Source organism: Biomphalaria glabrata, chromosome 12 (genome assembly GCF_947242115.1).
Source record: "Biomphalaria glabrata chromosome 12, xgBioGlab47.1, whole genome shotgun sequence".
Taxonomy (NCBI): Eukaryota; Metazoa; Mollusca; class Gastropoda; family Planorbidae; genus Biomphalaria; species Biomphalaria glabrata.
Genome location: NC_074722.1, coordinates 2,668,643 through 2,691,885, shown reverse-complemented (window position 1 = coordinate 2,691,885; position 23,243 = coordinate 2,668,643). Strand labels below are relative to the sequence as shown.

At 34.1% G+C, this 23,243-nt stretch overlaps 2 protein-coding genes across 5 annotated transcripts; one reads left to right on the top strand and one right to left on the bottom strand.

The window, feature by feature from the left end:
* Positions 1-67: 67 nt before the first annotated feature.
* LOC106063862 (uncharacterized) lies at positions 68-7,045 on the bottom strand. The gene is made up of 5 exons (XM_056007017.1): positions 6,656-7,045; positions 3,976-4,151; positions 2,781-2,896; positions 1,358-1,574; positions 68-502 (listed from the first exon to the last, which is right to left on the bottom strand). The coding sequence occupies exons 1-5, from the start codon at positions 6,819-6,821 to the stop codon at positions 137-139; spliced, it is 1,041 nt and encodes a 346-aa protein (XP_055862992.1). The 5' UTR covers positions 6,822-7,045; the 3' UTR covers positions 68-136.
* On the top strand, positions 6,863-23,154 carry LOC106063864 (GATOR complex protein NPRL3-like). 4 transcript variants are annotated; one of them, XM_056007013.1, is made up of 9 exons: positions 6,863-6,907; positions 11,478-12,040; positions 12,933-13,171; positions 14,122-14,296; positions 14,733-14,837; positions 17,023-17,175; positions 18,222-18,371; positions 19,509-19,730; positions 21,152-23,154. In XM_056007013.1, the coding sequence occupies exons 1-9, from the start codon at positions 6,895-6,897 to the stop codon at positions 21,395-21,397; spliced, it is 1,866 nt and encodes a 621-aa protein (XP_055862988.1). In that variant the 5' UTR covers positions 6,863-6,894; the 3' UTR covers positions 21,398-23,154. The 4 variants fall into 4 exon arrangements, with proteins under 4 accessions (XP_055862988.1, XP_055862987.1, XP_055862990.1 ...); XM_056007012.1 differs by having other exon boundaries at positions 6,875-6,946; XM_056007015.1 differs by lacking the exon at positions 6,863-6,907 and adding an exon at positions 8,898-8,980.
* The last annotated feature ends 89 nt before the right edge of the window (positions 23,155-23,243 follow it).

Below are 23,243 nucleotides of genomic sequence, written 5' to 3'. Positions count from 1 at the left end.
TTCAATAAATTAAAAAAATATTTATACATAAAAACATTTGTGTTTTTCTTGTACAAAAAAAACTTGCTTGATATAAAAAAAAAAAAAAAAAGGGAAATAAAAATGTAATGTTCAACATTTCTATTATGCACCAGTTTCACAAAGTCTGTTCTTCATGATCACTATCCCACAATTCACTACTTAGTGTAGCTTCTATTTCCTCTTCTTTTACTTCTGCTGTTTTGTGCCTGGGTTCTTTCAAAATGAGTTCTAGTTCTTGTTTTTTGGCAAGTTTTGTTAGTGTTCTGTATTCTTCCAGTGTAGTTTTCAAACAATATACATCCAGAAATGTCAGTGCTTTAGATGATGTCATAAAATTCAATACTGCTGTGTAAGTTAACGAAGAAATATTCCCAATGTGTAAAACCTTTAATTTAGTCGAGTTTTTGGACAAAATGGCCAAACATTTTGAGCTCAGATGTGTGCAGGAACAAAGGTTGAGGCGTTCCAATTGAGGTAAATTCTAAATAAGAAAAAAATAATTTCAAACAACAGTTATGACTTGGTAACAATGTCAGTAAAAAAAAAAATCTATTGTAACTAAAAGTAATTTGAAATGTTTTGTTTGTTTGTTAAATGTTTTACATGTTTCGGATGTTCCTTCATAGTTGAAGATAATTACTTCCTAGTCCAAACCTCCCGCAGGACGACGGGGGATGGGAGCGGGCAGGGTTTGAACCCGGGACCATCGATAAATCTGAAAGACAGTCCAGCGCGCAAACCGCACAACCAGGCAGCCATCCGACCAGAAAGAAAAGGCAGAGGTGTTTGTAGTACATGTAGGTCTATTGTACAGCTATGGTAATAACATATTTTAGATCTATAGTAGCTTAAGGCAGAGGTGTTTGTAGTACATGTAGGTCTATTGTACAGCTATGGTAATAACATAGTTTAGATCTATAGTAGCTTAAGGCAGGGAACAAGATTAAAGCCTGTAGTAACAAAGGGTTGAGATTTCTATAGTAGAAGAAGTGTGTAAGGTGATAGTCAAAAAAAAAAAAAAAAGCAGAGATGTGTATAGTAGTTTTTAGGTCATAGTAAGTAAAAGCAGTGAGCGATATTAGCCTGTACATATCTTCTGTAGTAACAAAATGCAGAGATATTTAGGGCTATAGTAACAGTGTAGTCAATTTTTTGGTCTAGTAATAATGCTATGTACATATAGTACACTTTAGGCTCAAAGAGCTACTAACTATAAGCAGAAATGTTGTGATAATAAAACAAAACAGATTGATAGGATCTATAAGCAAAGGAAGTTTTGGCTTCCTATAGGAAAGACAAGATGTACACACAGATAGTAACATAAAATCTTTGTCACCTGAGTAAATTTGTTTAGTACTGTATCTGTCATGATGTAACCGCAGTCCTTCAGGCTTACAGCAACAAGATCTGGACATTGTGTCCAAATGGTGGCCAGGGTTTTGTTGGTGAGATACACTCCCTCCAAATCCAACCTCGTGACTGTAGGAGCAAGAAGAGTTTGCAAGGCTTTGTGGCTTAATTTTTTCTGCCGTTTAAGGCGTCGCATCATGTCCCTAAAAATAAAATTAAAAACTTTTTATTTTACCAAGGAGAATAACTATTTGAATAACAAATTTGTATGCACATAAAGTTTCACCTAATACAAATGATTGTTACTTTTATAGATACAATCTAAACTTTGTTTATAGATCCCTATAACTATGTGGTTTAAATGAATGTTTCTTCAACACAACCTAACCTTGAGAAACAAAAATAATATACAACAGACGATGAAATAAGATTAAAGTATGAAAATATGAAAATCAGTTGTCTTCAAAGAAAAAAGTATAATAATGTCAAACTTTCGAAAGTAAAAATTGTAAGTACTCATTTATATATTAAAACAAAAATGGTTAATCATTTTGTGATTATTGGTGTAGTGATTAACAGTGTCATTCTAGTGAGAATAAAGCTTTGTTGAACAAACACATTTGATCAAAGGAAAAGAAGGCTAGATAATTAAAGAAAAACTAGGGCCATAAATTAAAAATAACATTTACGTCTGCTCATATATACTCTAGCAAGAGTCGTTTCTCTTCATCCTTACTTTCTTGGTTTCCTTTTATCATTTCTCAGATCTATCAAACATTTACACTTTGTCTAAGTTGTTCCTTTGTCTATTTCTTTGTGTGTGTGTGTTCCCTCATTCCTTAGAATCTATTAATCTATTAACTCTTTCTCTCCTGATTGACGATACCATCATTAACTTAATTTTTTGGGTTCATAAACTTTAACTGGTGTTATATAAAAAGGGCATGCATTTATCTATATCACTTATAACATATTCTGATTAAAAAAAAAAGTGTCATTGAAGTTTAACCCTAATAGGCTAGTTAAATACAAATGGGAAAAATGAATAATTCCTTCTGAACACGGAAAATAATTACGGACAGATAGAGTTAAACACTAAGTCTAGGTTGCTTCATTATCATTTTTTTGTGTTTAATATATTTCTTTATATCATATTATAACCCAGACATGCACCTTCTTGGGGGAGTTGTTTCCTTTCATCAACTTTCTACTACAAATAGTGAACATTTCTCATACTCCAGCTGCAACAGTTTTTCTTAGACTGATTTTAGTATAACAAGGGATACAATTCTTCACCTTAATGCTCTCTCTATATAGGGGCCTACATATATTTAAGGATTTGCTACATGACAAAATATTTGTAGATGATTGGTTCAAAGTATTATATAAATTGACAAAGAGGAGAGTACCTTAAAATGTGTTCATCTGGAAAATCTTGCAGGTCGAAATTATCCAGATTGTCTATAATGTAAGTAGTTGCAGTTTCAAATAGAGTCTTTACTTTAGTACCAAAGTGAAATGGATTCTTTTTCAACAACAGAATGCATTTAATTAGATAAAGAGAACAATTATAATCAATGTCTATAACTATGAGTCATAAAGCATGTTATTTCAAGCTGACAGAAAAACAACAGTGAAGATATAATAAATGTGAGTTAAATAATTATATGTTATTAAGTATTATTATTATAGTTTGTCCATCGTGGTTCGATGATGACCACTTTGTCATCCAGGGGGCTTAGGGCTTTGCACTGGGGTTCTATGCCTCCTCATGTGGCTGGTGAGATCTATGTGAGTCTGGAATGTTCGGCTGCACACTGGGCAGGTTATTTCAGCTGGAGCTAGTGTCGTGAGCCTTGCTTTTCTTCTCTGGTGTTTTTCTTCTGCCAGCAACCTGTGCGCCAATTTTCTCAGCACGACGCCATGATGCTCTGTCTCCCAGGTGCCTGGGTCTATGCTGAACGCCTTCAGAGAAGCTTTGAGGGCGTCCCTGAAGTGCTTTCTTTGACCACCTTGCGAGCGCTTTCCTTCGCTTAGTTATTAAGTATACAGAGTAACTAAACATGTGCTATAAAAATTATTTGAAATGAAATTAAAAAATAAGTTGCATGATTATAAGCAAACAGTACTGAAAGTGTTTACATTATTAACTTGAAAATTTATTTTCTCTGCTACCAGCATTAATTAGATAAATTTTATGTGAACTGAATTAAAGTCAATAATAAGGATTATATTTTATTTGAGGGGATGCAGGAGAAGAAATTCGTCAAATTTGCAAATATGATTATAACTGAATTGGTTACAAACAAAATACAGTTGTTAAAATATTTTTAGAACATCGTTTGCATGTAAAAGTTCAGTCATCCTGATAGGGTTTGATTAAAAATTCTATGAATCCATGACTAATTAAAAAATTTAATTTGAGTTTATCCCAATTTATTAGATGTATGTTTCAGTAAGTTTATAGTGGTTACATTCAATCAAAGGTTCAAAGAAATGTCTCTGTAGACAATTAAAGAATATTATATTATTATATTGACTATGTCATGGGACACTACTTTCTACACTTCTTTATACTGTTGTATGCTGTGAACACATACTTACTTTTTCAAAGTTCCTAAGGTATGCTGCCCTAATATATACTGCACCCTCTCTTTCTCTCCATTCATATCTTTGCTTTTTTTTGTATGAAACAGAAGTTTTAATGGCTTCTAAAACATCCTCTCGGGTATAATCATGAAGAAGGTTGACTGTCATGAGGTCGTTGAGGTTAACATACCCTGTGCAATCATCAACAAAACTATTGAAATACAAAAATAGATCTAATAAATTACAGATATTCCTTTTGACAAAAAAAAAATATTTCTAATGCATATTCATGTGTTAATTTAATTAACTCATTATTAAACAAACAAAAAACTGTATTGAGTCTTTTTTCTTGGCTGATTCATTGAGTGTCCCAATGGGCTTTGTCCTAGCATAGAGAATAAGATGTACCTTTTTATCCTTGTTTCTTTTTAAAGCACCAGCATTTATGTGTTTTTTGTTTTTTTTTTAAATTTAAATTATTAATTCTACTTTGCATTGTGACAATTATATGCATTAATTTATCTGCATGCTAAAAAGATTTAAAGACAAGCTTGAAGACAGACCAACATCATAGATAATTTTAAGATATTAGATGAATATTGCGCATAGCTTGCATCAGTATTGACTTTTCACTAAAGTCAATAAGATGATATATACATTAAACAAGGAAATCTGATGCCAACGACAGACGCAGATGGCTAAAAGAAATCTTAATCAACCACTTGTAGACAATGGTTATGCTTGCCCTGGATGTGATAAAATATGTAGGTCACAGCTGGGTGCATGCTAAAAAGATTTACAGACAAGCTTGAAGACAGACCAACTTCACGGTGCCCCCGCTGCGGGGAAGAGGAAACCGTACCTTATATTCTGTTTGACTGCCCCAGACTTGCTGATCTCCGTCTCGACAGGTCTGGGAAACCCAAAATTCTCGACCTGTATGGCGACATTTATGCACTACGCAAGAATAACCTGCCCAGTGTGCAGCCGAACATTCCGGGCTCACATAGGTCTCACCAGCCACATGAGGAGGCATAAAACCCCAGTGCAAAGCCCTCAGCCACCTGGATGACAAAGTGGTCATCATCGAACCACGATGGACGAACTATATATATATATATATAATATGCAAGACAGCAGGGTTTCTGTCCAGGGCTTTTTCAAGAGAGGATTTGAGCCTCTCAAGCCCTCACTCTAATGGAGCTTGATGATGATGATGATGATGAAGACAGACCAACATCATAGATCATTTTGAGATATTAGATGAATATTGCGCATAGCTTACATCAGTATTGACTTTTCACAGACGCAGACAGTTAAGAGAAATCTTAATCAACCACTGGTAGACAATGGTTATGCTTGCCCTGGATGTGGCAAAATATGTAGGTCACAGCTGGTGCTGCATAGCCAGGGGAAATACTGCATTCCTCATTAATCTTCGGACTCGAAGACAAGCCTTATTATTATTATTATTACATTAAACAAGCTCTGGAAAACAGGTGTAGTCTACAAAATTTATTTTCTAGACTTATTCTCTATTGCTGAGGCTACTGATGGTTTAGGCACTAAAAAAAAATAATTTGCACCTTTTTTGGAAGAACACATCTACTAAAAAAAACAAAATGAAAATCAGGTATTAAAAAAATCAACTTGTTATACTAGATCAATAACTTTTGGCCACTGTTTAAGAGAAAAAAAAAGCTAAAACTTCTATACAAATCAAACCTGATGACCAAACTATTATTGAGTAGAAAGCTTAAATACCAACTCACTCCGTCTGTCTGTTTGGTAAAAATTTTGTGCACATTATTTCTCCCACTTCCCATTGTCGGCTCAAATTGATTCTTTGCACAATTAATCATTGTCAGTAACAACACATGAATCAATCCAAAAATTTACCTATAAATTAATTATTAGTTGTAATTAATTAATTTTCTTTTGATTTAGAAAAATGAGACAGTATTGATAAGAATGACTGTAAGTATACAGTTCTTTCCATTTTATAAATTTTTAAATAAAAATTTTTTAAAAAATATTTTGCTTGTTTTTAAATATGTTCGTACCTTTCTCCTCCATCCCCTCCCCCCCCCCACACACACACAAGTTTATTTATGTTATTTAGGATTATGTGCACAATAAAATTTCTTGCTTTAAAAAAATATTAGTGATTAAGGAGTTATTTTTTCACCATAAAATAGCATACTATCTGATGTACTTTTGATAGAAACGGACTTAAGACCTTTAATATAATATAGGTTTAGCTGCTGATGTCTAATTATTTTGTTGTAGTAATTCTAGATGTAAATTTAGTAGCACAATATCAATAAAGCACAACATGCAACTGAATGATAACTGACTTCAAATTTTTTCTTTAACCCTTTTTATAATTTTCATATCTAAGAATAAATCTCATGAAATCCATATTCTGCTTTGTGTAAAGCTGTTTATTAATATATATATTTTTTTAGCTCCCCTGGACTTTGATGAGCTACTTTTGGATCTCCAGCTAGAGATGGAAAAATTAAAAAAAGCCAATTTGGCGAGTGAAATAGACTTAACATTTGACAAGACTTATTAGATCTTTACATAATTAATTCATATTTCAATTTTTGACATTATTTCCAGAAAATTAAATTAAAACATAAGTTAAAAAATAACCCCAGAATGTAACTATAAAATATTTTCCTAACTATACCATTATCATCCACTACTAATCCTTCTTTGCATGCACCGTAGCGCAAGAGATAAGCCAGTCTCTTTGATAATCGTGTAAATTTTTCACGCTTTTCTTCAGCCTGAATTTCATCATTACAATCTTCATGTTTCTTAATATCCTTCAAGTTGCCGTTTTCTTCGGACATTTCTAGTTAAATTGAATTGTCTCCCTTTCTACACCTGCAAGTCAAAGTATTATCTGCAGGAGATTTTACTTATATGAGTTTCAATAGTAAGACCATAAGAACACATCAAACTCGTATCATACACTGTAACATAAATTAAAACTAGTGCTCAATTCAAGATGTACATTAGATCTAGATCTAGTTGATTTGAAAGAATTATTGATATGGTGCAATAGGCTGAATAGGAGAAAAATTAGTAAATATAATAATCAATAGAAACATTACTAAGAACTAAATATAGAAAACTGCAAAAGTTCATTATTAAATCTAGCTTATCTACTGTTATTGCTCCCATTTTTTTTATTTTTTTTTTGGCTTAGACATTTTTGAAAACCACTTCGAAAAAAAAACATTTTTAAATATATTATTAGATCTAGATCAGTGGTTCCCAAACTTTTTTGTCTCATAGACCCCTTGCCATGCTTTCTGGTTTTCGGTAGACCCCCTGCTTAACTTGCAAATTTTTGCAAATTCATCAACATTGTTTTTTTTTAAACTTATTTCTAACTGTAGCGAGTTGAAGAGTGAAAAGTAATTCAAAGCTACATATGAAGTTATGGAGATATATCTTTTTATTGAAAAGATTCAAATTTAAACTAATTAAAATAACAATTAATGTGTATTGCTTTTATCATCCATTGCTTCGGATATTATGTTTCATATAGAAATTATTGTTCTATGAAGTAGTCCTTGAAACATTAATTTGACTTAAGAATCATTGCAAAAGTTTTCGCCAAATGTAGTTTCTTGTGTGTTTCTTAATCTACCACGTGTGACTCAAACATTGGCTGCGCTGAACTGTTTCCACTAAGAGGAGAAGGGGCAAAGGCAAGTAACTGGCACCTAAACCAGTAAGCTTCGAGCAGGAAGGGCTCAGTAGTCTTGGCTTGCTACCCACCTAGCAGAAGGAAAACTGAATTCAAAACTCTGCTGCCTTGCAACTATACCCAAACATGAGAAAGGGTTTATAGGTCAAGCCTGAGGAAAAATATGCAGCCGAAGACCCTTATGCAGTTTGCAGCTCACAGCACTATACCCTATCAGAACCCGATCCAAACTGTATATATGTCGTTTGCAAAGAATTACCTAAGAAACTTTTAATTTTATAACGCATGCAACCGATGTGCCCTTGAATTGTAGTGTTGCTTAAAGAAATTCTTGTATTAATCTCAGACGTAGGTTTGTGTAAAAGAGTTTTTAAAACTACAACGGCTGCAATGTTTTAACTCTAGTGTTTTCCGTATTTGGCTTTAAGTAAAGAGATAATGATGATGAAAGAGACATTGTAAAACTATCACAAACCATCAACTTCTCTGTATGATTCGGAAGATAGATTTTGTGGTTCTATTCTAAACTTTATCTTTTAGTGTTCGAAAGTTTTTCAAATCTTTATCTATTTTTTCAGTGTGGCATTGTCTCAGATGATCCTCCAGTGTAATTGGTTTCAAATCATCTTTAAAAAAAGGCACTTATGCAACCGCTTGTTTGACAAGGAAGGAATGAATCCCAATTTTAAATAATCAATGCTGTACTGTCTAAATTCTTTTAGTTAAATATAGTTACATGTAGACAAAATGAAGCTATTTAAATAAGCATTGACATTTAATACAACACTTTTTCGTTTGAATAGCAGGATAAATATTTCAAAGATTAACTAAGGTGCAAATAATATACTTGTATATGAAAGAATTACATTAATGGGTTGTAAAAATTATTTTAAGCCACGACCTGTTTAAATGAAATCTGTTATCGTAGACCCCCGTGGACACCTCATAGACCCCCAATTTATTTTTACACGTTCGTAGACCCCTTGGAAGTCTTCATAGACCCCTGGGGGTCTATATAGACCACTTTGGGAATCACTGATCTAGATCTATGTATAGATCTATATTATTTATGTAAAGCCCTAGATCGTAAACTAGGTCAATGTAGGTCAATAAGGGAGATTAGTCGTATGTAACAATCATATGCAACTTTGTATTTTCTACTGCTATTGACTACTAGATCTATGCTAATCTCTATTTCTATATTACTTATAGATAATAGTCTAGTAACTTATAGATCTACTCATGATAGACATAGATTTATTAGACTACGATCTAATTCTAGACTCTATTTTAGTAAATTTTTGAGTATTTATACTTATACTAGCTAGATTATCAGATATATAAATCTAGTAGGTTAGGTTAAACATAATAATATTAATAAAGTTAAATATAATAATAATAAATCAAATGTAAGGCTAAATAATGAAATTAGGGTTGGATATACCGAATTTCATTAATTAGACTAATAAACTAATTAGTTATTCTCATGATTATCATTTTAATTTTTTTAAAAAGACTAGAAAAAAAATCTAGATATTCTAGATCTAGTATTTTTAAAGGTAGATTAGATTATAGCTACTTTTATTGAATTTCAGACTTTATATTTTAAAGTGGAGCCAAAGAAAAAAGGAGAAAAAATATTTAAAGACAGAGGAGGCTCTTATATTTTGGACACTGCATCAAATTCTACTTATTTGAACGCATCACTTTTTTTTTGTTTGTAAATCATTTGTTTTTATGTTTGGTGCAAAAATCGACATTTTGGGACTGCGCATGTCCAATTTTAGTTAAGTTCCGGTATTTTTGTTCTGCTTTTCAAAAGCAGATGGTAGTTTTTTAGATTCTCTGTAACCATGTATGTAAAGCTATTGTTTTAACCTCCCCCGGCAAATCACACCCATATAAGAGATGAGGGCTACATTATAAGCCTGTTTGATCGTAGGCTGATGGGCATATTCTTCTTCTTCTTAAACTGTCATGTAGAGTTGAGCCTTCCGCTCTTGGAACTCTAGGCCAGCAAAAGTGAACAAGAGCTCCCTCTCATTGGCCTGTATGAAAACAGTGTACACTGTTTTGTCTGGCGGGTGGGTCAGACTCGCGGCAAGAGGTCGCATATAGATCTACTAAGACCCCCGCCATTTTTCTTTTCTATACCAGGCTAACCATGCGGGACACCCCATTTATTATGTAACGGCCCCTTGAGGAACAGCACCTGGATTGTGACAAGGTCGTAGGAGCTTTTTTACAACTCCGCGCAGTGCAATGAGGATGCTCTCGCACCCCCCTTAGGCACCCCCATGGGAGTCTTGTTTTGCTACCCTTTAGCCTAATCATTTCCTCCTACGATAATTTCCACCTGGGCGCCACTATGAGGCAGGGTAGCATGCCCTGGATGGGCATATCAAAATAAGCTTACAAACATCTTGGGAAAGACATGCCAATCACATTTATACTGTTAGCTGTTAAATAAAATTAAAAAAGGAGCTGTCCCAACGAATAATAATGAATTTAACTCATTCTTCTTCATTGGACACTGCAAAATCTTAATAAGAAATATTATTGGGATTAATAAATCTATGATTTTTTCAATGAATAAACATGACCTAGATTGGGATATTTAGAATATATAATTTATGAATGAAAAAAAAGTGTGGGCTGCTAATTTGAAGCCAGAGACCATGCCCACTGCAGGTGGTCACGCCAGGTGAGCTGGCGGTGAGGAGATGTATTAACTAAGCATGTAGTGTCACAAACTATCAAACAGGCAGTGGAGGGAAGGGGGAGAGAGTCATGAAAAGAATTATAAGCATCTATGGGAGGGAGGGGGTGTTAAGGTGTAACAAAACAAACATCCAAATTATGGAAACAAGAGGATCCATGGATGGGAATTAAAGAAAGAGAGAGAGAGAATACATGTAACCTAGTTGAAAATATCATGTTTATTAAATTATAATAATTAATTTATTGATCTTTAATCTATATAGATTTATTTCTGTCTGTTTCTACACATAGATTATATAGGTATTTAAATAAATAAACTATAAACCATATAGTTAACGATATATATATATATAGACAGAGAGAGAGAATGAGCCAATAGACTATAAATACATATTGCAGAAGTGAATCTACTTCTTTTAATACAATCTAAATAATTTTTTTAACAGAGATATAATTTATTACCAATTAGATCTACATAGTGGTGTTCAGTGACAGTGCTCAGTGTCCAATGCAGGGGAAAGCACAAAAACTGCGTTCAGCGTAGGAGCATGAAGTGACCCAATTTATTTTAATATAACATCCTGACTATGAGTGGTAATACAAAGAAACACAGCTATTTTTATTGTTTGTCCTTTAGTTGAAGAATAAGAATCTGCTTTCAGTTTTTTTGTAAGTTAAACCTTCACCAAATAAAAAAATAAAATAAAAATTTGACCTAGTTCCCAAAAGTCGGTGTTCAGATATAAGAATCTACCATATATTAAACATTCCAAGCAAAAAAAATAAAAAAATATATATATACATATATTTAATAAATAATGTGCATTTATCATAACTTAGGTTTTGTTTGGATTGACAATAAAAATAGAATGTCACCAAGAGTTTTTATATTTATTTGAACCCCATGACTATGGGCTGATTCCTTTTTCATTTCATATTTTTTATTTTACCTCATTCTGCTGTCATATGTTTATTGGTTTTCATCCTAACCAGCAATTTCTAGAGAAAGTGAATAGTCTCCATTAAGGGGAATTATCTTAATATTTTGTGTGTGTCTATGTGTGTCTAGTTTGCCCAAGTGACATGGTGACAGCCATGTTGAGTGATCTTGATCCAGTTGCTGTCATACTTGTTTCCTCTGGGACCAAGGGAAATAGACTTTTGTTCAGATATCCGTATTTTCAGGAACCACATAGCAATCATAAATCAAGCAAAGTTGCCATTAAAAATCCATATGCGATTAAAATTGCTGAAAATTTCCAGGACTTAAAAAAAGGAAAATCCATCACTACTTTCATCAAAGATGGGAGTCTCACTGGCTTTGCGGACAAAACACTGGCCAACTTTCTCGTGGCCAAGTCTGAGCTGTGCGGGAAGAAATTCAGTGTCAAGATTGATGATGTCCGGTTTGTTGGATTTCCGATGTCACTAACCCAGCTGTCCAAAGAGACAAACTTGCAAAACTCTTTGAACTCACGACTGCAAAACATTCTGGCAATCAATGTGGTGTTTGCCTTGCGAGCTAACATCGCAGAAAGCGTTACAAACTGCTACCAGGAGTTGGCCCAACAAATCGCAGTAGCCATCGCCCATGAAGAGAAAAGATGTTTATACTTATCAAAAGAGGCCAAGGTGAGAAGTACATATTTTTTGTGTGTGTTTGAAAAAAATTAGAATAAATATGAATTACAATTCCTTATAATTCCTTTGTAAGTGTCACTATTTAGTATGTTGACCTTGATGACTTTGCTTTTGACAATATAACAAAAAAAAAGTCAATGTCAAAAGTATTTATAATTATTATAGCTTTTATATTATTATTATAGCTTTTATATAGCGCTACTTTCATGCTTATAGCATGCTCAGAGCGCTTTTGGTCCAATCTCATTTGTGGACCAGTGGGGGGGAAAGGGTATATAGGAGTTGGTTTTCCGTACTGCCTTTAGGCGCTCAGTAAACACAACTCTGCCCAAGACAGGTGTCGAATCTCAAGCCCCCTTCTAGGTAGCCAAGCCAAGTTCAAGCGCACTTGGCCTCTCGATCAGGCTTCCCACTACCAATACCAATTTGACAGACATAATCACTACATTTCAAAAGCATTTATAAGCTTGTTTGACAAATAAGTCCATTTCAGAATTATTGTTTAATAAACCTACTGACAGAATAAACCCATTGAAGATACATCTATAATAAGTCTGTTTGACAGGAAAAGTCTTTGTGAGAAATATTTATAAATAGCTTGTTTCATAGAATAAGTTCATTTCAAAAGCATTTATAATTAGCCTGTTCAGCTGAATAGGTCATTTCAGAAGAAATGGAAAGATACCAATTTGACAGAATCACTACAGACAGATCAGTAAAGCATTTCTTTGTCTTAGAAAAGTCTGTTTTGAAGTATCATTAGTAAACCAGTTTGTTATAATAACTTTTGTATGTTCTGGCATCATTTAGAAGTTTCATTAATAAACCAGTTTGATAGAATAATGTTTGTGTGTTCTGACATCATATGTAATTTTGTGGACAGATTATGATGGCTGCTTTTGAGGAAGCATCAGTGACTGGTGATGAGGACACAGTCTCCCCCTTGAAGCAGATCATCCACAATAGCAATCTGGCCAAAGAGCTGATGTCGGTCTTTGATAACTTAGTAAAATCTGGCCAAGTTTTATTCTTTCTGAACCAGTGGGTGGAAATTAATTTTTGTTTGCTGCACAAAATTCATGCGAACGTGCCAGGTGGGGTGTTGTTGGAGACATTTTACAGGTACGTTATCGCTGATCAGCTATTGTAGCATAACTTGGATTTTATATACTGCCTGACTGTCAAGAAATTGTGGAATGTGTGGCTGAGAAGCAGAAATCACTTAGCTACCTAACTTAGAGGGCTCAAGTTTAAATCCAGATGTAGACTAGGAATTTTTTATTGGAAAGTTGTGCTTGCATGGCGCCTGTTGGCAGCATGGAAACTTTCTTCCAGATACTCCCTGCCCCACCCACATGTTCATAAAATAGATTTTGGACTGGAGCGCATTGAGCAAGCGATAGGATAATGGAGGACCATTATACAAAATAATAATAATAATAATAATATCAACCACAATTAATTAGTAAAATATTGTCTCTCTTTGGTATCTAGTCATGAACAAAATATTCATGTAGGATTATCACATTTGTGATTGCAATGCCTATTTATTCAGTTGTATAAACTATAAACCCTATGCAATCACACTATGAGGTCTATTTAGTAGAGGGTTTATCCTAAGCAAACAATACTATCAAAGTATGGGCTTGATTGAGGAGAGGGAGGCATGTTTGCGGAGTGGTAAAGCGCTTAGCTTCCGAACAGAGGGCCCTTGGGTTCAAATCTCAGTGAAGATTGGGACCTTCAGGATTTGTAGGATGCCTTCAGACATTAGTAAGTGAAAGTAAAGGCAGTAGGTCATTGTGCTGGCCACATGACACCCTCATTAATCACCGACCATAGAAACATCATCTTTCCTACAGATTTGCAAGGTCTGAAAGGGGAAATTTACTAAAGGCTTGATGCATTAGACTGTCCAACTCAAGTAATATAGTCATGCCATTAGTATCTTATTTATTAGAATCTTAGGCCCCAACAAACAATGCCCTTAAACTATGGTTTGTATTGTATGCACAATCAATAATAATATAATCACACTTAGGGTTTTACTTATTAGAGTTTTACAATTCCAGATTTCTGACCTATGTTCGACCATATCATGCCATTTTGTTGACGAAGCCTGAGCAAGAACTTCTCAGTTCTCTACCCCTCGATGGCTGTCCCTCACTATCTCGGCTCATTAAGCTGACCACCCCAGTGAAAAATTTGAAGATATTAGCTTTGGAAACTGATCTCAGTATAACACAGGTAACTATCAATATTAGTATTACATAATGGTGAAACATAGCGTAGGACCAAACTGCTTTAAGATAGTTGGCTAAATAGATCTAAAACAAGACTCTGTTTACAAAAAGATATTTTATTATTCTTTGTAAAAAAAAAACAACCTACTGGAACAAATGAAATAAAACAATTAAAATGAACTAGTACAACAAATCAAAACTAGAATATACATTATATTTCTCGCAATAAGCAACAGATAAGGATCCAAAAATTATATCTTTCCAACACTAATGGATAAAAGATACAGATACATTCTGTCAGAACTACTGATGAAAATTTCCAAACACACACATAAAAAACTGACATTAATACTCTAAAATTTCTAGTATTTCAATAAAATGCGATTGTAATTTATCAAATGTAACTGTTGACAGAAAGTATAAATCCATCTCTCGAACAGATTTACCAGCTAGTGTGTCACTTGGTTTACTGGGGTTTTGCAATACTCATCTACCCCATGTGTCAGGCTAACCAGTACGTGCTGTCTCCATCTGCTGATACTGCCGTGAGTAGCTGGACTTTATCATTGAAAACTTCCACATATTATCTACGTAATACCATTAGTACAGATATGGTTATTTCCTAGTCTAAAGCAGTAATTACTTCCTCTCCATGTTTACTATGGGCTGCTTTCTTACCTATCAAGGTTTGTTACCTTACCTATCAAGGTTTGTTACCTTACCTATCAAGGTTTGTTTCCTTACCTATCAAGGTTTGTTTCCTTACCTTTCAAGGTTTGTTTCCTTACCTTTCAAGGTTTGTTTCCTTACCTATCAAGGTTTGTTTCCTTACCTATCAAGGTTTGTTTCCTTACCTATTAATGTTTGTTTTCTTACCTATCAAGGTTTGTTACCTTGCCTATCAAGGTTTGTTACCTTACCTCTCAAGGTTTGTTACCTTAGCTATCAAGGTTTGTTTCCTTACCTATCAAAGTTTGTTTTCTTGCCTATCAAGGTTTGTTTCCTTACCTATCAAGGTTTGTTACCTTACCTATCTTGGTTTGTTACCTTACCTATCTTGGTTTGTTTCCTTACCTAATAAGGTTTTTTTCTTTACCTATCAAGGTTTGTTTCCTTACCTTTCAAGGTTTGTTTCCTTACCTCTCAAGGTTTGTTACCTTACCTATCAAGGTTTGTTTCCTTACCTATCAAAGTTTGTTTTCTTACCTATCAAGGTTTGTTTTCTTACCTATCATGGTTTGTTTCCATACCTATCAAGGTATTTTTCCTTACCTATCAAGGTTTGTTTCCTTACCTATCAAGGTTTGTTACCTTACCTATCAAGGTTTGTTTTCTTACCTATCAAGGTTTGTTTCCATACCTATCAAGGTTTGTTTCCTTACCTATCAAGGTTTGTTTTCTTACCTGTCAAGGTTTGTTTCCTTACCTATTAATGTTTGTTTTCTTACCTATCAAGGTTTGTTACCTTGCCTATCAAGGTTTGTTACCTTACCTCTCAAGGTTTGTTACGTTACCTCTCAAGGTTTGTTTTCTTACCTGACAAGGTTTGTTTCCTTACCTATCAAGGTTTGTTTTCTTACCTATCAAGGTTTGTTACCTTACCTATCAAGGTTTGTTTTCTTACCTATCAAGGTTTGTTTCCTTACCTATCAAGGTTTGTTTTCTTACCTATCAAGGTTTGTTTCCTTACCTATCAAGGTTTGTTTTCTTACCTATCAAGGTTTGTTTCCTAACCTATCAAGGTTTGTTTCCTTACCTATCAAGGTTTGTTACCTTACCTATGTTGGTTTGTTACCTTACCTATCATGGTTTGTTTCCTTACCTATCAAGGTTTGTTACCTTTCCTATCAAAGTTTGTTTCCTTACCTATCAAGGTTTGTTTCCTTACCTCTCAAGGTATGTTTCCTTACCTTTTAAGGTTTGTTTTCTTACCTATCAAGGTTTGTTTCCTTACCTATCAAGGTTTGTTTTCTTACCTATCAAGGTTTGTTTCCTTACCTATCAAGGTTTGTTTTATTACCTATCAAGGTTTGTTACCTTACCTATCAAGGTTTGTTACCTTACCTATGTTGGTTTGTTACCTTACCTATCATGGTTTGTTTCCTTACCTATCAAGGTTTGTTACCTTACCTATCAAGGTATGTTACCTTACCTCTCAAGATATGTTTCCTTACCTTTTAAGGTTTGTTTCCTTACCTATCAAGGTTTGTTACCTTACCTATCAAGGTTTGTTACCTTACCTCTCAAGGTTTGTTACCTTACCTCTCAAGGTTTGTTACCTTACCCATCAAGGTTTGTTTCCTTACCTATCAAGGTATGTTTCCTTACCTATCAAGGTTTGTTTTCTAACTTATCAAGGTTTGTTTCCATACCTATCAAGGTTTATTTCCGTACCTATCAAGGTTTGTTACCTTACCTATCAATGTTTGTTACCTTACCTATCAAGGTTTGTTACCTTACCTATCAAGGTTTGTTACCTTACCTATCAAGGTTTGTTACCTTACCTATCAAGGTTTGTTTTCTTTCCTATCAATGTTTGTTACCTTACCTATCAAGGTTTGTTACCTTACCTATCAATGTTTGTTACCTTACCTCTCAAGGTTTGTTTCCTTACCTATCAAGGTTTGTTTCCTTACCTCTCAAGGTTTGTTTCCTTACCTATCAAGGTTTGTTTTCTTTCCTTCAAGGTTTGTTTCTTCCTGTTCAGACTGATTTGTTTCTTCCATCCAGGTTGATTCCAAACTAAGCCAAGAGTTTCACACAAGTTTTCCAGAGCTCCACCTAGTGGTGGAAATGTCCAGGTTTTCCTATCCATCACGCATGCATGAATGTTTTGATGTGGAGCCCATTGCCAACACGGCATTGATGGACAAAGTCAATCAGGTGAGAGTAGTGTGCTAGGTCTACACGTATTAGCATATCAAAAGTCTCAAGTACACTGTGGAATATATATATATATATATATATATATATATATATATATATATATTATATATATATATATTATATATATATATATATATATAATATATATATATGCCACTATAATTTTGGATCAGCTGTGTCACAGGTTCTGTCAGGGTGTAACACTTTTTTTCCTTAGGATTGACCCACGAAGCCTTTCCCGTGTTTGGGTATAGCTAAAATGCAAGAGATGTTTGAAATTCAGAGTTTTCCTTCTCCTAGGTGGGTAGACAGCTAAGGCTAATGAGCCCCTTCTTGCTTCTTCTCCTGTCAGTGATAACAGTTCCACTGGAGCCATGCATAGCTAAGGAGCTGGACTGGTAGTCAGATGCTATTTGAGATGTATACATTTGGAAGCCTAATATAGTTAGTGGAGTGCTTACATCTATTATCACTGCTGGCAATAACAACCTTATGGAACATTTGCATGAAGGAAATTTCTTATTCAGCGGTAAATTAAAATAAGTACAATAAAATAAAAAAGGAAAGCAAAACTAATTCCATAAAACATAAAGCTATCTTTAAAGAAAGAATTCATTTTAGGATGTCGTTGCATCAGAACTATTAAGAGGCGATAAAATTTAAAGATAACTTAAAAACAAATGTTTTCTAACATCTCTGCACAATGATTCTCAATCTGTGCCTTATGTTGTTGCTGTTGAAATATACAAACAATGTAATAAATTAGAATGAAAAAGAAAAATTGAATATTAACTAATTTGACCAACTCAAGAATTAAATGGATAGGATTTATGATTGGAGTTTCTCATAATTATTGCTCATACTCTGCCTGCTAATAAACCGTGTGCAAATCTGATGCAATCACGAGATATAAGATATGTTTTCTGTTCTGATATATGTTTTCTGTTCTTATTTTTACTGAACATTGAAGTAAGTCCTGTATTCACTCAAGTAATTTGAACACTGACCTAGATTTTTAAAAAGATCTCTTATGTTCCTTTTAGGTTGTCGTTTGGATGCTAAGGCATCGCATTTTGAATCAGCTGCACACTTATGTGAACTTACTGCCCTCAAGTAAGAAAGAGTTCTCGACTAACCCCAACATGTGTCACTCCACCATTTCATCCACTCATTCATCAAGTTCCAGCGTGCAGGTGGGTTCAAGGTATTTTTTTTAGGATCAGTTCAGTAGAGAATTTGAATGGTGACATACATTTTTGTCTTTAATGTACAGAATTCAAGAGAAAAAAAAACAACATGAAAACTCATCATCTTGTTTATACTAATGCTAAGAAGATTGACCTGAATTCAATGCCATACTTTGAAGAAAGGAGAAAGATTTTAAAAAATCTAATAATTTTTTTTTCCTGTGAAAACATCCTGTCTAAGAGAGAAACAATATTTTTTTTTAATGCAGAGCTTAAAATTTCCTATAACTTAAAATTGATTGCTTGATTTGATGGATTGGTCAAAACTTTAATATACACATAATAGACAATTTCAGTGGTAAGTGTCAAATTATAAAATAACTTCAAAGCAAGTATTACTATACTCAGGCTAATAACTATTACTGGTGGAATCTGAACTAGTTTAAGACCTACTACTGTAGAACCTTAATACTGCTATTACAGCCGAAACCTAAATGCCACAAACCGCCTCTTTATTGGTTACTTGGGTTGTGCAGGCTCGTTGTTTAGGGTTGGATCACTTGCGAGCCATTCCAAGCCTTAGTCCAGTTTTTTGCTGACTGGAAGATTTCTGAGATACTCTGCTTTCACTGCACTTTCTCTCTCTCTTGTAAAGAAGGGAACCAACTCGTGCATAAAAGTATAGTCGCATTACTTTAATACTCAGAACTTGTGTATATAAGAAGCAATGTCTATTTTCAGATCAATAAAAAAAACTAGCCACACATAGCAAACTACTACCACCACCAACCTTGAATCTCCGCACTCACTTTAAGTCAAACACTTCTCAAAAATTCATTTACACAATTTAAATATGCCCCCTTTTACTATTCCCATGACCCTGCTGACCAGGATGTCCCCCCCTTCTTAAAGTCATTGGTCAGGTTCATGATAACTGGTGTTGTAAAAAAAAAAAAACATTTAGCACTAACTGTATAATTCACAAATATGGTTTGTGACAAATGTGACCTATATATAGTAAAGTGTGATGCATAAGTTGTGCTGTAAGACCTAACAATAACACTATGACACCTATGCAACTAAAGCATTGAGTTTATTTTATTATCGATTGATTCTGGGTGTTTTAATACAATGTATTTCTAGGTTGTTGAAGAGTCCTATCTTTCTATTTTGATGGAAGATCCCACAACATCAAATCTTGATCGAGCCACCAGTATGTCAGATGTTGCCAGTGTGAACAGCGAGGAGAGCGGAGGTCAGTCCACCACTCAGTATACCAGTCAACTTTCTAAGTCACCCTCCCACGAGGCTAACAGTGATTGCTCAATGCTTCCAGAAGATTCAAAACTCCAATGGAGAATGCAGGTGAGTTATCAGTTATTTACATCTTTAGGCTGCCTGGAGGAGGTCGGGGTCAGGACATAATAATCTTCATTTCTGAAGGAATGTCTGAAGCTTATCAATAAATCAATCTATTGTTCCAGAAACATGACAAATCATTCACAGGACAAGAATATTAACAATCCAGTGAATGATTTGTAGGTGAACCAATGAGCCCTTTGTCGTGTGAACCACTTGTTGGTGAACCAGTTGTTGGTGAAAGAGTGAACAAATTGTCTGGTGAAGGAATTGTCATGAACTGTCTATGAAAAATTTATCATGGAACAAGCTTCCACATTACTATCTTGTCCTACAATGGCCTGGCTGATGATGTCCCCATTAGCCTGACATAATCCAACTGCACATATTTTATTGAGGTTTTCGGGCTAGACTCCCAATTATGTTTTTTAAAAAGTCAAATATTGCCTTTTGAACACCTTGACATCTAATCTAAAGATTTGTGTATTTCATCGCTCTTTGTGTGAGACTTTTAGAATTTTAAAAAAATTCTTTGTACCGATAATAAAAAAATGCTTTCAAACAAGAATTTCATTACACCAATAACTTTAGTTCATTCATTAAAAAAACTTTTTTTTGTTTGTTTTGTATTGAATTAAACAGTTTTTGATGTAATACAAAGTGAAATGTAATTAACTAAAATAGGTATAAGTCTTAATATTGCCATATTATTAGTTTGTTGTCTCATTAAAAAAAAAATTAACCAATGAGTTAATTGACTATCGGTAATTAATTATTTTGTTTTGTATCTCGAACAAGGGAAAGAAATTTTCCTTGACTGATAAAGTTGTATAAGTTAAATTAGTCCCCCTTATTGTTTGTAGAAAAAAACAAAGTAAACAACTATAAAATCTATTATCATAAGCAGCTCCCTGGCACTGTGGTTACCATAATGGCTTGAGGAGGATGAGGAGGCCTTAGCCCTTGAGTTTGAATTCAGGTCGATCACTTGTTTTTAAATACATTTCAAAAGAGATCACCCAGATACGCTCTTCTTTCTCTCCCTATCCCTCTCCAACAGGTCCAGACAAGAGAGAGGATCATAGCATTCTGAGCAAGCTAGAAGCATGGAATTCTGCTAAACAAAAACAATTGATAAAAATATCTCTAATTGCACAGATTTATTATTGTTAGTCTAGATCTATTACAAATTTAATTACATGACTGTTCCAAACTAATTGATACAATTACACTTAATTTAAGCTTTGTTTTTTTGTTTTTAATATTTTTGTACTTTGCTTGTTTGCCTTGTCCATTTCTATATAGCTGACTAAAGTTGGTAACTCAGCCAAAATAACTTTGTTTTTTGTTTTTTTAATCAATTAATTAATTTTATTGTATTTCAACAAACACATTTCTTTAATGTAGACTTATTCTTTGTGTTACAGGATAATCTGTTGAATGAGCTAAAGCCTGGAGTTAAAGCTGCCATTCTGCGTTGCCCGGCAGCTAAAAACTTTGAGGATCTCTCACTCTTTGCTAAACTTGTTCCCTACTTCAACGGAAAGCACCACCTGGAGGAAATCATGTTTTATGAAAATTTGACCAGGTCACAGTTAGTGACGCTGCTGGAGAAATTCAAAGATGTTCTCATACTGAGCAGCCACGAAGCCCTAGCAACAACTCTTATTTAATTTATTTATTCATTTTTTGTGGACTTGTTATCTTGTAATTCAAGAAATCAGAAATGATTGGAAAGAAATATTTCTTTTTGCTTTCTTTTAATTTTTATGGTTGTAAATGTTAAAGAAAATATGGTTGGAAGGTAAATGAATGGACCAGCCTTTCTCTTGATTTCCTGCCAAGAACAGCTGCTGACCAGGAAAAGTTGAGTGATAAGGTTATGTGAACTGTCACAGCGCCCCTACGACAAAAGTCTAGGGACAGATGATGATGATGATGATGAAGCGTTATTTCTGTTAAATAGATCCAAGATAAAGTTTTGTGTTGTTTTTTTTTTACAATGTAATCTGCGTGGCATGATGGCCAAAGAGTAAAGTGCTTTGCTTCTGAACTGGGGGATTCATTAGTTTGAACCCTCGTATAGATTGGGGTTTTGAACTTCCAGATATATGGGATGTCCCTGGGCCCAGCCAACCCATCACATTAGTTGGGAAAAGTTGGTGGCCACATGACAACCATAGAAACAGATGAGCTTTACATCATTTACCCTGTAAGATCCTAAAAAGAGAACTTTTACAGTAAAGCGGAGTATGAAAAGATGCTTTACAGAAAACCAGTATTAATGCCATTTTCTTGTGTTTTCTATACATACAAATATCTGAATTAAAAAAACTACTTTTATGTCTTTCATATTGTATTAACTGTGTTAAGTTTGTTGTATTAACTCTGTTACTGTTATGTTAGTATTAATTTTGTTACTGTGAAGTTTGTTACAATCTCTTGTACACTTTTACTGTTGTTAAATGTTATGTAACTGCTGTTACTATTGTAATAACTCATAAGTACCAAGGATTTTAATTCATTTTGTATTGTGCTGGCCACATAAATTCTTTTTTTTACCTGAACCAGGTGATCAATTAATCGACTGCTTTTCAAACCTGTAGGTCTTTAAGGAAAACTTTTTCCTTCTTGTTAAACTTTGGTGATTCCTTGTAATGCTTAGAGTTAATGAAATGTGTATGTAGCTGATATCATTTGGTGCTGTCAACTCGGTTGTTTTTAACCTAATAGTAACCGAGAGGATAGCATAGAGCTATAAATATTACCATCTGCCCTAAATCCTTTAAATAAAAATACAATCTTTTTGCTTTGCCAACAGTGGCAAGTTTGTTTTTTCTTTTTGTCTAAAACCTAGCTCTCGTTCCATAGAGCTCTTTCTTTATATTTGTACCTTGTAACACAAAAGAGTTTCATTTCCGTCGTACTTTATGGAAATTATCTGGAGTGAGCGCATCAAGTGTTCTCAGCTGACACAACCACAAGATTTGAACGCATCAAGGTTCTCTCCTGACACTACCATAAGATTAACTCAATCTTAGAAGTAATATATTCTTAATGTAGCTATGATCATGTTTATGTCTCACTATGTCTCATGAAATTATTTTGAAAAAATGACTGAATGTTCACAAGCCTGGCTGGATAGGACAGAATTATTGGATCCAAAGCTTTGAAGACTTTCATCCTTTCTAGTGCCACTTGGCACCTTTCTATTTTAAAAAACTATTGTTTTGAGTCAGCATGATATTTATACAAATTTCTTCTTCCCCCCCCCCCTTCCCCATATTGAACTTCACTGGACCATTTCATTTTTTTTTCCAGATGCATCCAAAATTTTTAAATATCCCATGTTTGATATAAAATATTGACTTTTTCAAAAAAAAAAAAAGTATTTGTATGTGCACAGAAAAAAAGAATTTATTTCCATGAAGCTGTTTTTTGTGTTGTCTGTTCAACTAAATCTGATCAGCTAAACATTTGGATCTCATTTTTGCCTCGCAGAGTTAGGCCATGACTATT

Bases quoted from the DNA above. Each gene is read 5' to 3' on its own strand.
- LOC106063862 (XM_056007017.1), bottom strand. From the start codon at position 6,821: ATGTCCGAAGAAAACGGCAACTTGAAGGATATTAAGAAACATGAAGAT. The intron at 2,897-3,975 runs GTAAGTATGTGT...TTGTTGAAAAAG, and splicing joins ACCTTAGGAACTTTGAAAAA to AATCCATTTCACTTTGGTAC. The intron at 503-1,357 runs GTGACAAAGATT...TTTCTTATTTAG, and splicing joins TACTAAACAAATTTACTCAG to AATTTACCTCAATTGGAACG.
- LOC106063864 (XM_056007012.1), top strand. From the start codon at position 6,895: ATGAGTTTCAATAGTAAGACCATAAGAACACATCAAACTCGTATCATA. The intron at 13,172-14,121 runs GTACGTTATCGC...TTACAATTCCAG, and splicing joins TTGTTGGAGACATTTTACAG to ATTTCTGACCTATGTTCGAC. The intron at 18,372-19,508 runs GTGGGTTCAAGG...ATGTATTTCTAG, and splicing joins CATCAAGTTCCAGCGTGCAG to GTTGTTGAAGAGTCCTATCT.